The 15012-nt window shown below is 36.2% G+C and overlaps 1 protein-coding gene across 1 annotated transcript in view; it reads left to right on the top strand.

Moving 5' to 3' along the window:
- LOC150086347 (serine/threonine-protein kinase LMTK1-like) overlaps positions 1 to 15012 on the top strand; it is a 139855-nt gene that overhangs the window by 36166 nt on the left and 88677 nt on the right. Inside the window, exon 3 of the mRNA XM_090371282.1 lies at positions 8829 to 8959. Within this exon, the coding sequence (XP_090227408.1) occupies positions 8829 to 8959 (131 nt within the window). The remainder of the gene's footprint in view (positions 1 to 8828; positions 8960 to 15012) is intronic.

The raw sequence follows: 15012 nt of genomic DNA, 5'->3' as shown, positions 1-15012 counted from the left end.
ATAAGACCAATATTTGAACAAGAGCATTCAATTTGAAGCATCACATAAGCCATAATCATCCTGAAGTGCCTAAGAGTATAGAAGAGGAAGAGAGACTCAAGCTTAATAAAGCAAGCACTTCTAATTTTTCATCATCAAGTAAATCAATCAAATATTTTTAAATATTTTCTTAATTCTGAGTGATATATCACTCAGAATTAAACAGTGCCCTTAAAAGGTTTTAATTCTGGAGTCTCACAAGTGATGAGACTCCAGAATTAAAACCTAGTGATGATGCAGAAGCAGAACTGGATTTAAGTGATATTATGGATGAAATTTCAAGCCTCTCCAGAGTCCAGCACATGTGTTGTGGTGTTCATACTTTACAGCTGACAATTTGTGATGGCTTAAGTAAGGTGTGGCAGATTGTACCTAGCTGCAAGAAAGCCAAAAATAGAAGCAATAATTAAATGGCATGCTGGCATCAGAATTCCACTAGGTGGGGGTAGCACATATATAATGATGGACCACTTAATGGAACTGAAACCTATCCTTATTGACATGGCCAACCCTGAAGTAACACTAACAGAAGTACTGTGGGACCAGATGTAGAAACCTAAAAACTTGCTTTATCAACTACATATATCACTACAAAGAAAATTTAATGTGAAGAATTGACTCCTGGTCAGTTCCTAAAGGAGTGGAAGTCTCTAATCTACTGCCTTTCCAAGATATATGATCCCATAGCCAAAGGTATCATGACCTCCATGGAAGTTAGGGAAAACAATTTATTAATTTATTAGGAAACAATGTAATGTTAGCTGGTACAGATAATCCCAAGTACAGATGTTTATTAACAGATGGACAACAAAGCAAAGAAAAGGATGCTTTATATGATATATCACTCAGAATAAGAAACCCTCAAGAATGCTCAGCACCAGGGGATGAAATACAAAGCAATCCACCATCATCATCTAATACTAATTCTGAAGATGAGTTTGATTTTGAAAAAGATTATTGACAAAAAGCATAGCTCAAAACACTGTCGACTGGAATTGAAAAAGGCATACCACATGTTACTCTTATTAGTAAATTGACTAAATTCAAGTTAGAAGTATTAGCATCCCTCACTGAAGTTGAAAAAATTGATTGTCAATCAAAGATGTCAGTAAAAGATGCAATATTAAATTACCCTAAAATCATACTATTTTGGGTAATTTAATACAATATAACCACCAGTTGCACAACTGGTGGTTGTATTGCCTACTACTCAAGCCAGTGTAAATCATTTATTTTCAGCTTTACTTTAAAATCATTAACTCTCATTTGAGAGTATCAATGAAAGAGGACTTGCTTGAGTCAATCTTTTTCTTAAGAAAAAACTGCTATACATAATTAAAAATATGAAAATCCAGTTTTTAAGGAAATTCAAGTAAATTTGCATGTTTAAATATGGCAAAAATGTCAACTTTTTTTTTTCTATAATGCAATAGTTGTTTTCAATTCATAATTCATTCATTTTTGTTCCTTTTGTTCATTAAACTAAAGGTGAAATTAACTGTTTTTAGCCTATAATGTAAAGTCATTCCAACGTGTTTTCGTTTGTCAGTTGGGTATGATCTTTGCTCACTTCAACAGTCCAAAACTAAATTAGAATTTTGATAAAATAAAGGAGCCGGAGCTGGAGGCACAAAATTTTCTTTTGGCTCCACAGCCCCGCATTTCATGCATCCTGTCACTCCAAATGTTTGTCTTGTTCAGCCTTAAATTTATTTAAGGTATCAACTTCCGCAACAACAGATGGAAATCTGTTCCAGCAATCAGCTACCTGCTGGCTAAAGGCAAACTTCTGCACATCTATTCTACAACTGTCTTTCCTCAATTTGAATCTATACCCCGTTACGTTCTTAATCTGAGCAAGCTGAAGAATCCCATCAGCATTGTGCTTGCTCAAACCATTCAATGCCTTATATACCTCAATCAGATCACCTCACAGGTCTCCAAATGCTGCAATTTGCAGAACTTGTTGAGAGGGACAACATTCTTTTTGCCCTTCTCTGTACTCATTCTAGCAACTCTACATCCTTCCTAAAATGAGGCCTCCAGACCTGTACCCAGAACTCAAGGTGTGGCCTTACCATTACCTTATACAAAGGGATAGTCACTTCCTTATCACTACTAGCAAAATTCCTATAAATCATTGACAAGACTGTGACCTGCTCTGGCAGCCCATCTGTACTGCTCAGAGAACTTCATATCTGACTGCACAATTACCCCCTACATCTTTTTCATTCTCCACTTCCCTGAGTGTAGTACCACACAGTTGGTTCGTTTCCCTTGGGTTACTGCTACCCCTATGCAGTACTTTGCATTTGTCAATGTTAGACTTCATTTGCCACTTCTCAGCCCATCTGCCTAACTTTTCTAGGCAAATCCTGTTGCAGTAGCATACTGTCTTTAATGTCATTAACAACCCTGCCAACCTTTGTATCATCTGCAAACTTGGACATTAAGCCTGATATACCTTCATCGATATCATTGATAAATGCACAAAACAATGAGCCCAGTACTGAACCCGGGGTGGGGGGACTCCACTAATAACATTAGTCCACGTAAAGCAGAGTCCATTTATTACCACTCTCTACCATCTCCCACTCAACCATCCCTTTATCCATTGTATCGATTTGCCCTTAATGCCATACTGCTCCAATTTGTGCAGCAGTCTTCCATGTGCAATGGTATCAAAAGCTTTCCTGTAATCGAAGTACAGCTAGGTCGCGATTAATGCGAGTTCGAATAATGTGATATTCGATTTAGCGCAAATTGTATAATGATACCAAGTCGCATTTAATACGAACCAAAATTCAGTTATGAGAGGCTAGCTGTGCTAGCCTCATATTAGACGATTAGTCTCGCATTAGATGCTTCTACACTTGTTTATCTTCACATGTGCTACTGCTTGTCGTAATATACATTAGTTTTCTTAATTTGTTTTAAGAAGTGCCCTCCTTGACAAAAGGAAGATTCCTTCAGATAAAAGCACTATGAGTGCAAAAAAGAAGAGGCTCGTTATTAGATTAGAGAAAAAAATTGATGTGATTGAACGACATAAACGTGGTTATAGCAACTCTAAAATAGGATGAGATGTCGGAATGCATGCATCTACAGTATGGAATATTATAAAACACGCAGGGAAATAAAAGAAAAATGTAAAGTTGCATCAGCTTTTTGTGGTGTGCAAACATCTACAAGGAATAGAAGTATTACTATGATAGAAATGGAGCATCTTTTAACTATATGGATTGAGGATTGCAATCAAAAACGCATTCCCCCTTAGCAGAGCATCCATTCAGACAAAAGCTTTAAATTTGTTTAAGAGAGTGAAAAAAAAAAAATAAATAATGAAGTAGAAGAAATGTTTAGTGCGAGTTGGTTTGATCGATTTAAAAATTGAGTTCAGCTGCATAATGTTAAAATTACCAGTGAGGTGGCTAGCGCAGATGAGGATGCAGCATCTAAATATCCTGATGGTTTAAAAAAAAATAATCGAAGATGGTGGATACACTGATCAACAAATATTTAATATGGATGAAACCAGTTTATTCTGGAAAAGGATGCCTTCTGGAACTTACATTTCTAAGAAAGAAAAAAACTCAACCTGGATTTAGTGTGTCTAAAGATCGCCTAACACTTTTATTGGGAGGCAATGCTCAAGGTGATTTTAAATTGAAACCGATGCTTGTTTATTGGTCTCCAAATCCTCGCGCTCTAAAAGGCTACAACAATAGATCATTTCTAGTTATTTGGCGATCAAATAAGAAAGCATGGGTGACCCAAGCTGTGTTCACTGACTGTTTTTCAATCTATTTTTTCCCAGCTGTTGAAAATATTGCAAGGAAAGCAACATTGCATTTAAAGTTCTACTAATTTTGGATAATGCTCCAGGTCATCCAACCACACTCGGTTCATTATGTGAAAATGTAAAAATTATTTTTGGATAAAAAGAATATAAGTATATTCTTTTTATCCTTTACTGCAGGGGTGGCCAACTTAATTTTTGAATACAATCTACTTTTTTTCTTCAAAATGTGCCAAGATCTACCATCTCAAGAATTTCATTGCACATGGTTAAAAAAGTTAATCAACACATATTAAAAAATGTTCTTTATAAATTTTAAAATTAAATACAATTCAGAATTCTTGTTTTAAATTCATACGTACTTTAATTTTTAATTTATGTGAAGTTTGTCTTGTCATCTGCCAAGCTTTCAAAATTGGGGATATACTGTGATAAGGCCGTAAAGAATCTTCTGTATGCAACTCCGTAAGAGTAGAGTGATTCTTCGTCTTTGTTTCAAACATGAAAAGGCCTATTCACATAGATATGTGGAACAAAACAGCAATTTAATTTAAAGTTCACTGCATTTTTTTACATTTGGGTATTTTTCTCAGCAAAACATATTTCCAAAAGTCTTTTTCTGATGATCTGGCTTATAGCAAGGTATCGTTTCACAATGTAATAATTTCATTTCAAAGTAATATTTTCTGCATGTGAAAAATTTCAGCGTTTTTTTTTTTTTTCCCTTCAGTTTGTTTCGTATCTAAGTCGACATTAAATGGATAAGAAATATATTGAAAAATGTCTTCAACTGTTTTAAAATCACTGAATCTGATTTCAAAATCATCCACAAGTTTCTCAATTTCAGAAACATACTTCTGTCTATTAAATTCAAAAACAGGATATTTTTGCAAATGATCTTGCATATTTGCAAAATGATTGAAATTTTTTTTCTTTAAGAACCTTAGCCATTTCCACAAATTGATATTTATATACAGAAATACTACTAATAATGTTACCCACATTTTTATTTTTTCCTTGTAATTCCAAATTCAGATCACTTAATTTACTGGTAAAATCTGCCAAAAAAGCCAGATCACACCACCCTGTATCTTGTAGTTGCTGATAATAATCTCTCCTTTGATCAACAAATTTTTTAAATTTCATTCAGCAAATTTCGAAATCTCTGTAGACACTTACTCCGACTCAGCCACCTCACATCTGTGTGTAATATCATATCTGGTTAATTTTCATCGAGTTGCATTTCGAAAAGTCTCCTTTGAAGAGATTGTCCTCCAATGGAATTCATGATTTTGAAAGCTATGTCCATAACACTTATAGTATTTAATCTTTTGCTGGCTAACACTTGTTGGTGGATGATACAGTGGTAACTCAAAAAATCTGGAAATTCATCATCCTTTTGGCACAATGCGATGAATCCGTTAAGATGCCCTATCACTGCGTTAGCTCCATCTGTTATTATTGATACGAACTTGAATAGTGGTAATTAAATTTTTTTCAATAAAATTTTGAATGCATTAAATATATCACTGCCTCTATAGTTCTTTCTTTTAACGAAACCATACCCAGCAGTTCTTCTCTAGTGGTAGAATCGTCGAAAACCATACAAATAAAAATGAGCAATTGAGCAGTATCATTGGCATCTGTAGATTCATCCAGTTGTAAAGAAAAGGACGCACAGTTAGCAATATGAGCACGCAATTGTTCGCTCACATTTTTACTAATTTTTTCGATGCATCACATCAGGGTATTTCGAGATAATTGCAGATCTCGAAGAGCACTTTTAATTTCATTTTTGTTCCTAAAATTTTCAAAAAGAGAATCTGTTATTTCTAAAAATGCATCTTTGATGAATTGACCATCAGAAAATGGTTTGCATTTTTTTGCAAGAAGATGACTCACGTTAGATGATGCTACAGTTACTGCTTTAGGTTGTAAATTAGGTGTCATGAAGAAATTTTGTTGCGCGAATAATCTGGATTTAAGTTCTTTTAATTTATTTTTTCTAAGGTCACTATTAGGCAGAAAATCCAATTGTATTTACCATGGAATGCGTTGAAGTGCCTTTCTAAATTTCCTTTTTTGAGTATAGCTATGGAAGCATTGCAAATAAAAAAAAAACATTTTTCTTTTATCATTATAAAAAAAGTATTCTAGTTCCCACTCTTGATGAAAATGATACATTTTACTCTTTTTCGTAGTATTCATTTTAAATCAAAGGGTATTAAATTAAAAGTACTGTCCAGTTATTTATATTAAGTAAGCAAAATAATTCTTCTTATTTTGCTTACTTAATACACAACTTACTTAATACTCTCCACAATGTAACTGCGTGAATTTTCACCAAACAAGCCAATCGGCTGCGCGGTGACAAGAGTAGTCACGTAGTTCAACGGATAAAGGAAATATTTAAAAGTCGTTGTGATCGATCAAAATTAAAGCCACGATTGACTGGTAGATCGCAATCGACTTGTTGGCCACCCCCGCTTTACTGTAATATTTCTTTAATAAACATATAAAAACTTATGTTTAAAATTTTTGATTACCTATTTCCATCGAGCTGGAACCAATTACCGTTATTTTTCACATAATTATAACTTCGAATAGTGCGAATTCGAATAATGCAACTACTTCATGTGATTATTCATTAGTTGCACTAATTGCGACCTAGCTGTATATGATATCAAAGTTATTTTTTGCATCCAGTTCCTTTGTGACCACATCGTAGTATCCAATCAAATTGGTCAGACAAACCAATTTGACAAACCCATGCTGTGTCTGAACTATTACTGCAGTCTTGTCTAGGTTATCCTGCAATGCTTCTTTACCCAGTGACTCCATTATTTTCCCTGGAACAGAAGTTAAATTAACAGGATTGTAATTACTTGTGTCATCCTTTGAACCCCCTTTGTGAATTGGGGATACAATTGCACATCTACAGACCATGGGTGCCCTGAACTAAGGATGCTCTCATAATTATGGCTAAGGGTTTGCTTACTTTCCTCGCTGCCTCCTTCAATATAATTGGATAGATTCCATCTGCCCCAGGTGCCTTTTTTATGTTTAACTTCAACAGTTTCTCCTCCACTTTACTCTCCGTTATTACAAAATCATTTAGCTCCCTGTTAGTGTTTAGCATACTTCTTTCCTCCCCTTCATTACAGATTTCCTTATGTGTGAATATAGATGCAATATACTCATTCAGTTTGTCAGCTATCTGAGTAGGATCATCAACAGTCTAACCATCAACATCAAGTGGACCAATCTGATTCATCCCCTTCCTCCTAGAGTTTACATAAGTAAAGAAGTCTTTGTTGTTTTGCTTTGCATCCTTTGCCAAGGATTTCTCGTAATCAGCCTTTGTTTGCCTAACCTCCTTTGTGACTTGATTACAGAATAGATTATATCTGCCAGAGGCTTCTGTGTCACCTGATAATTTATATGGATCCCATGCATTTTTCTTCTCTCGCTGTTTTTAACATCATCAGTCGATCTCACTGTATAGAATTTAAAAACTGTCTGAGACCACTGTAGTCACCTTTACGGAAACAAAAACTTTACCCTTGATAGTAGTTACATCTTTAAGTAAATCCCACATCAGTACACCGTGATCACTGTCACCTAGTGGTTCCTTTATCTGCAAATTCTTAATGCATGAATAATCACTGCTGATAATCAGATCAAGAGTATTATTCCCTCGGGTTAACCCTCAAACATGTTGCTGAAAAAACAATCCTCCGATAAATCCAGAAAAGTCTTGCTGGCATGTGAGTGACCAACTCAAATTCCAGTCAATATCTGGAAAGTTCAAATCCCCCATTATAAGACATTCTGATTTACTGGCCCACTCTATTTCTCTGCATAATTGTTCGTTGTACTTATCAGAGTCATTAGGCCTATAACGCACTCCTCTCATTTTCCCTTTCCCAGTGCTTGTCACAGAAAACTGACTCAACATTGCACTGCACACTAATGTCAATTGGATGCACTTGCATCCATTTGACAGATCCCCAGCAACTTGCTTTCTAGACTGCTGCTCATTCCAATAGAAGCAGTGTAAGAATCACTTTCATCTTTGCCTGCGGCTGCTGTTGATCTTTTAGGCTGTTAATCTCCCCCCAAGCTAGCATTTTTCTGACCCACCTAACACTACCTCGATAGTATCAGCAAATATTCTTGTATCCTCTATTTAAGTGTATCCTATCTCCCTAGAAGCAGTCTCTCCTGTTAGCAAGTACAGACCATGCTGAAAAAAAATTCTACCCCATATAATGCAAGGAAGCTACAGGTTTTTGCTTCACTGGCTAAAAAAAAAAAAAAAAAAAAAGAGGAAAAAACCGAGCAGATAAGAAAATACAAATTTTATGTTTCCCTTCTCATATAGATAACTATCGATTATTCAATCTGTCAGCCTCAACAACCTGCAGGGGCAGCTTGTTCCAGCATTTAAAATTTCTTTTAGCCGATGAGTCACTTGCTAAAAGAAATTTTCCTATAATCTAGTCTAAACCTCTTCCCCCTGTAAGTTGAATTTATTGTCCCTAGTTCTGGAATTCTTAACAGTAAAAATTCCACCTTCATTCATTTTACTAAATCCTCTCAGAGCCTTATAAACTTCAGTTAGGTCACCTCTGAGATGCCTGGTTGCTAAGCTCCTTAGTCCATATATTCGGAATCTTTCCTTATACAGTCATCCTTTTGCTAATCTCTCCATTCAGGTTGCCTGTCTTTGGACTCTTTCAAAGAAGTTTGATATATACATTCTGTTTTATTTTATATTATTTTTGTTATTTAATTTTTTTTTTTTTTTTTTTGCTGATGCAAAAAATCCCTTTGCATCATCTGCCCTTATTAATAATAATAAATGAACTCTTAAAGTTTGAGTATTGTTTTAGGATTTTTGTGTTTAATTTCAGCTGCACAAAGATATAGTGTGCATTTTGAGATATATTTGCTATTCATTTATTTATCTTATTTATTTATTTAATAGAGCATTTTGAAACAGGAAGTGAGCCACTTGATAAAGAGTTGTTCATTCCACCTTTAATTGCAATAGCTGTTTTGGTTAGTATAATTATTGCACTTTTTGGATGTGCTTGTTGTGACAGAAGTGATAATAAGGTAATTTTAATTTTCTTTATTTAAGCTTTGGCTAAAGTGCAGATTTTCTTATTATTAAAGTTTTAATAATCCTTTAAAGCATCTTATGTATACATAAAAGATTTTTGTGTAAAGATATTTTATATAATGTGGTAATCCATTATAGTAGTCCAGTCACAATAAATATTCATACACACACAATACAACCTTATCATCAAAATTTTCAGGGACTGAACTAATATTTGGGAAATGAAATTCTCCAACTATTTGGTTGCGTAACTCCTTCAAAGTCTCCTCTTTGACACTGTATACAATTATTCTAACATTTCTGCAACTTCTGTTTGCATTCCTGATAAGTTTCTTTTGGAATTGTAATAGTTCCTATGTCATTCTGAATAATTTTCTCAGTCATTTCAAATCTTTGACTTCTCAAAGGGGCTATAAGCTTGGAATACAAAAATTGCAGGGAATTAAAACCAGAGTATGGAGGATGAGAACTAGAGTGATGAAGTGCTTCAAAAGAAATTCTTGAATGGAAAGTGCAGAGTGTGCAGGGCATTGTCGTGATGCAAATGCCAAATCCCCCGAAGCTTACTTTTCCAACCTTTTTTTTTTTTTCAAACCACATTATACAGTCACTGTAGCACCGTTTACAATTGCAGTGTTCGTTGTTCACTGTTTGGCCATGGGAGAGAAATTCACGATGAACAGTATTTTGCAAGTAAAAAAAAAAAAAAAAAAATATATATATATATATTAAATACAAGCATGATCTTTCCATTTGATCAAGGTTGTCTTTCTGTTTTTGGTTTTAGAGAAGACAGTGTCTTCTATTAAGAGTACCAGGCCTTTGGAGTATTAAGAGTACTTTCCAGGTCATTGCGATGTATTTACAGTTCGTTGCTTAAATATATATATATATTAAATACAAGCATGATCTTTCCATTTGATCAAGGTTGTCTTTCTGTTTTTGGTTTTAGAGAAGACAGTGTCTTCTATTAAGAGTACCAGGCCTTTGGAGTATTAAGAGTACTTTCCAGGTCATTGCGATGTATTTACAGTTCGTTGCTAATAATGATGACGGAAAAAACAAACTGAGTCAGCAGCAGTACATTCACAAAGATCCTGACGTGCAAGAACTTACTGCTCTTGTGTGATCATTAATGAAGGTGAAGTAAAAACTTGCTGAAATATGTCTCATTCCAAAATCTTGTGTTAAAATTGGTTGGCATGTCCCATAACAAATACCAATTTCACTAGCAACTTCATGTGTAGTTAAACATTGATTACTTCTGATTAGATCACGATCAATTCAATCATTGGTTTTTAAAGGGAAGGGCAGCCAGACAAGGGTCATCTTCAAGGACAAGTGACCCTCTTTAAATTATGCATATTACCGAAAAGTGTTAAAACAGCACATGGCATCCTCTCTGAAAGCTGCTTTCTAAAATTTCATAGGTTTCTGTTACACTTTTCGCTAATTTGAAATAAAATTTTATGCATATTTGCTGCTGAAAAAAAAAAAAAATATATATATATATATCATTCGTCACACCTTGTATATCCGCTGAATAAGTTGTATTTTCATTACTGTTATAGCTACAAGAAGAAAAATAATGGGATATTACTTGAGATATCTTATTTTGTTTTAATGTAAGCAGTGGCGTGAAAAGGTACTTGGGGGCCCGGATGAAAACGAGGTTAAGGATCCTCATTTATTTATGTAGAGACTCTGATGGCTCCCTCGATTGAGGCCCTTAGATCGGGCCCCCCGGCATAGGCCATCCAATGTACCTCCCATTTGCACGGCCCTGAAAGTAAGTATTTGTCCCTGTTCATGTCGTTTCACCTATCCATCCCCATTAAGAATTTATCTAGTTCTTCCTTGAATTTATTCAAACTACCCACCTCTTCAGCACCAGATGGGAATTTGTTCCAACAATGAACCCTCTGTCTAAAAGTGAATTTCCATACATCTGACCTGCAACCATCCTTCTTCAGTTTGAAGTTGTCCCCCTCGTGTAGTCTGAGCAAGAGAATAATTTCTATGCTGATGGAATCAGCATTGAATGTACTCAATCCTTTCCAGGCCTTAATCACCTCACTCAGATCCATTTTCAGGTGCCTAGACTCCAGATGCGCAATTTGGAAAACTGAAGCCTTTCCTGGTAAGAGTACCATTTCTTTCCCTCAGGAAGCTACAGGTTTGCACAAGCATTTGCACATTGAGCAACCATTGCACAAGGCAGTCTTGTTGCTCTTCTCTGTACCTGTTCCAACAGATGCACATCTTTCCTAAAATGATGCATTCAGACCTGTATGGAGCACTCAAGATGTGGCACACCATTGATTTTTACAATGGGATAATCAACTCCTTCCCTGCTGATAAAATTCCTATATATAATTGACAAAACTCTGTATTGCAATTGCCTTGTATCCATATTTCCATCTTAATTTTCTTCCTGTACTATAGCTCTAACAACTGTAAAAAAGTTATATTAAAACCAGTCTTATACCACATGGAAATTAATAATATAGTTTATTAGGCTGTTCGCCTACATTACAGGCGCCTCCGTAGCCAGGTGGGAAGGAGCAGCAGTGCGTAGAACACGCTTCTTGATTAGACCGGGGTTCGAGCCCGTCACCACCAAATACGGAGGATGCGGAAAGGTCAGGGAATGACCACCGCATATCCCGGAGCAATATGTCCTTAGTTGCTAATGCTCCTAAAAACCAAATAACAAATAACAAACAAGCCTACATTACTATACATTAGGGTGACATTTCGGGCATCTTACCGGTACCCGTCATCAGACTCAGCTACTGACAGACTCCTCCTGCTGATGCTCCAGAAACTTGAAGCATCAGCAGGTGGTATGCACATCACCCTAATGTATAGTAATGTAGGCGAACAGCCTAATAAACTATATTATTAATTTTCACGTGGTATAAGAGTGGTTTTAATGTAATAATAACCTTAACGTAAAACAGTTATTAAGCAACCCGAACCTGATTTTGAACAGAGTATGAATAGAAAACATGCTTTTGTCCAAATCTCTTTGTACATTCTGATCTCCTGCCAAATTTATTGCTTTGCACCTCTGTCCCGTATTCATCTTTTTTCAGTTTATGTCCCCTTGCATGTCTTGTTCAAGAAAGAGTAAAGATTCTATCAGCATTTTAGTTTATTTTATCCTTTCAAAACCTGGAACAGTTCATTCAGGTCACTGTGCATGTGCATAGTTTCTTCTTTTACTATTAATCACCATGTTGCCCTTCTCTGTACCTGTTCCAACAGATCCACATCCTCCCTAAAATGCAGCATCCAGACTTATATGCAGTACCCAAGATGCAGCCTAACCATTGCACAAGGCAATCGTTAGGCTGCATCATTGCAGAACCCATGAGTTGGCCTAGCAGCTTGTCTGCTGCTCAGAGAACAGTTATACGAACAGTTACACCTAGATCACTTTTGTTTTCCATCTTGAGCGTGATCTACCCAATTGGTATGTTATTCTAGTAATTCCAGATAAACATAACACAAGTAGTAATTGAGGTAGTAGTAGTGTCATGTGATGCAAGAAAGCAAGTGTATGAGCTTATGCAGCATCAGGCAAAAAAAAAAAAAAATACACACAACCATTCCCTCTAAATGTTTGTCCAGTTCCTCCTTAAATTTATTTAACCTATCAACTTCCACAACGACAGATGGAAGTTTGTTCCAGCAATTAACCACCCGCTGGCTAAAGGCAAATTTCCGCATATCTATTTGAATTTATGCCCCCTCAGGTTTGTAATCTGAACAAGTGGAAAGATCCCATCAGAATTCTGCGTGCTCAACCCATTCAAGGCCTTATACACCTCAATCAGATCACTGCACAGCTGCCTAGTCTCCAGCCACAACAATTTGCAGAACTTAAGCCTCTCTTGGTAAGAGGATCCCTTCATTCCCCTCACCAATCTTGTTGCCCTTCTCTGTACACGCTCAAGCAAATCTACATCCTTCCTAAAATGAGGCCTCCAGACCTGTACGCAGTACTCAAGCCATGGCCTGACCATTGCCTTATACAGAGGGACAATCACCTCCTTTTTCATGTTAGCAAAATTCTTATATATCATTGACAAAACCCCATGACCTGCCCTGGCAGCTTGTCTGCATTGCTCAGAAAACTTCATATCTGACTGCACAATTACTCCCAGGTCTTTTTCATTTTCTACCACCTTAAGTGTAGTACCACACAGTTGGTACATTTCTCTGAGGTTACTTCTACCCATATGCAGTACTTTGCATTTGTCAAGGTTAAACTTAGGTTGCCACTTCTTAGCCCATCTGCCCAAATTATCTAGATCCTGTTGCAGTAGCACACTGCCATTACTGTCATTAACAACCCTGCCAACCTTTGTATCATCTGCAAACTTCGACACTAAGCCTGATATACCTTCATCAATATCATTGATAAATATACAAAACAACAGAAGACCCAACACCAAACCCTGTGGGACTCCACTAATAACATTAGTGCACGAAGAGCAGCACCCATTAATTACTACCCTCTGTCTTCTCCCACTCAACCATCCTTTTATGTACCAGCTTACCCTTATACCATTCTGCTCCAATTTGTAGAATAGTCTTCCATGCGTCAAAACGTGTCAAAACTTTGAAAACCTGAAACCTGAAAACCTGAAATCCAAATATATGATATCAGAATTATTTTTTTGCATCCAGTTCCTTTGTAACCACATCATAATATCCTATCAAATTTGTCAGACAAGACTTTCTCTTAACAAACTCATGCTTTGTCTGAATTATTGCTGCAGTCTTGTCTGGATGATCCTGCAATGGATCTTTAACCAGTGACTCCATTATTTTACCCGGAACAGAAGTTAAACTAACTGGTCTGTAATTACTCGTGTCACCCTTCAATCCCCCTTTGTGAATTGGGGATACATTTGCACATCTCCAGTCCGTGGGGGACCTCCCCTGAGTCCAAGGATGCTCTCATAATTATGGCTAACGGTTTGCTTACTTTCTTTGTCGCCTCCTTTAATATAACTGGATAGATCCCATCCACCCCAGGTGCCTTTCTTATGTTTAACTTCAACAGTTTCTCCTCCACTTTGCTCTCAGTTATTACAAAATCATTAAGCACCCTGCTACAATTTGAGATAACCATCTGCCATTTTCAAACCTTAATAACTCCTCATATGTGAATGTAGATTCAAAATACTCATTCAGTTTGTTTACTATCTGAGCAGGATCATCAACAGTGGAACCATCGATATCAAGTGGACCAATCAGATTCATACCCTACCTTTTTGGGTTTATATAAGTAAAGAAATGCTTGCTGTTTTTCTTACCATCTTTTGCCAAAGATTTCTCGTAATCTGCCTTCGCCTGCCTAACCTCCTTTGTGACCTGATTACAGACTAGCTTATATCTGCCATAGGCTTCTGAGTTGCTTGATAATTTATATGCATCCCATGCATTTTTCTTCTCTGTCACGAGTCTCATTAGTTCATTTGATAACCATTTAGGCCTAAACCTAACCCTGAACAATATTTCTTAATGGGTATGAAACTTTTAGTAGCATCCACGATTAATTCCGTGAATGCTTCCCACTTAGAATTTACTGTTGATAACATCATCAGTTGATCCCACTGTACAGAATTTAAAACTGACTGAGACCACTGTACTCACCTTTACAGAAGCAAAACATTAACATAGGTTTAATATTATTCTACATTAAATCTGTTGTCACATCTCATCTCTCCAATTTTTCTAACTCTTGCTGAGGTAGTAAACCTTCAATCCCGTCATTAACCACCCTTCCAACCTTTGTATTATCCATAAATTTGTATTGCAGAAAACTGCCGGACTTCCTGTCAGTCAGTTTTTGGTGATAGAAAAATATATGATAAACTTGATCTCAGTTGATCAGTATTGTTAATAAATATTGAAAGGAGTAAGTTCTAGAACTCTGAGAGATTTCACTAATAACAGTAGTTCAAGGAGGGGCAGTGTAAATGTATAACCAACCACAGTTTTTTGCCGCGCCGCCATCCTTTTATTATTC

Source organism: Mastigoproctus giganteus, chromosome 4 (assembly GCF_048544385.1).
Source record: "Mastigoproctus giganteus isolate SK-2022 chromosome 4, ASM4854438v1, whole genome shotgun sequence".
In the NCBI taxonomy this organism is placed as follows: Eukaryota; Metazoa; Arthropoda; class Arachnida; order Uropygi; family Thelyphonidae; genus Mastigoproctus; species Mastigoproctus giganteus.
This window is presented reverse-complemented; position numbering and strand designations above follow the sequence as displayed.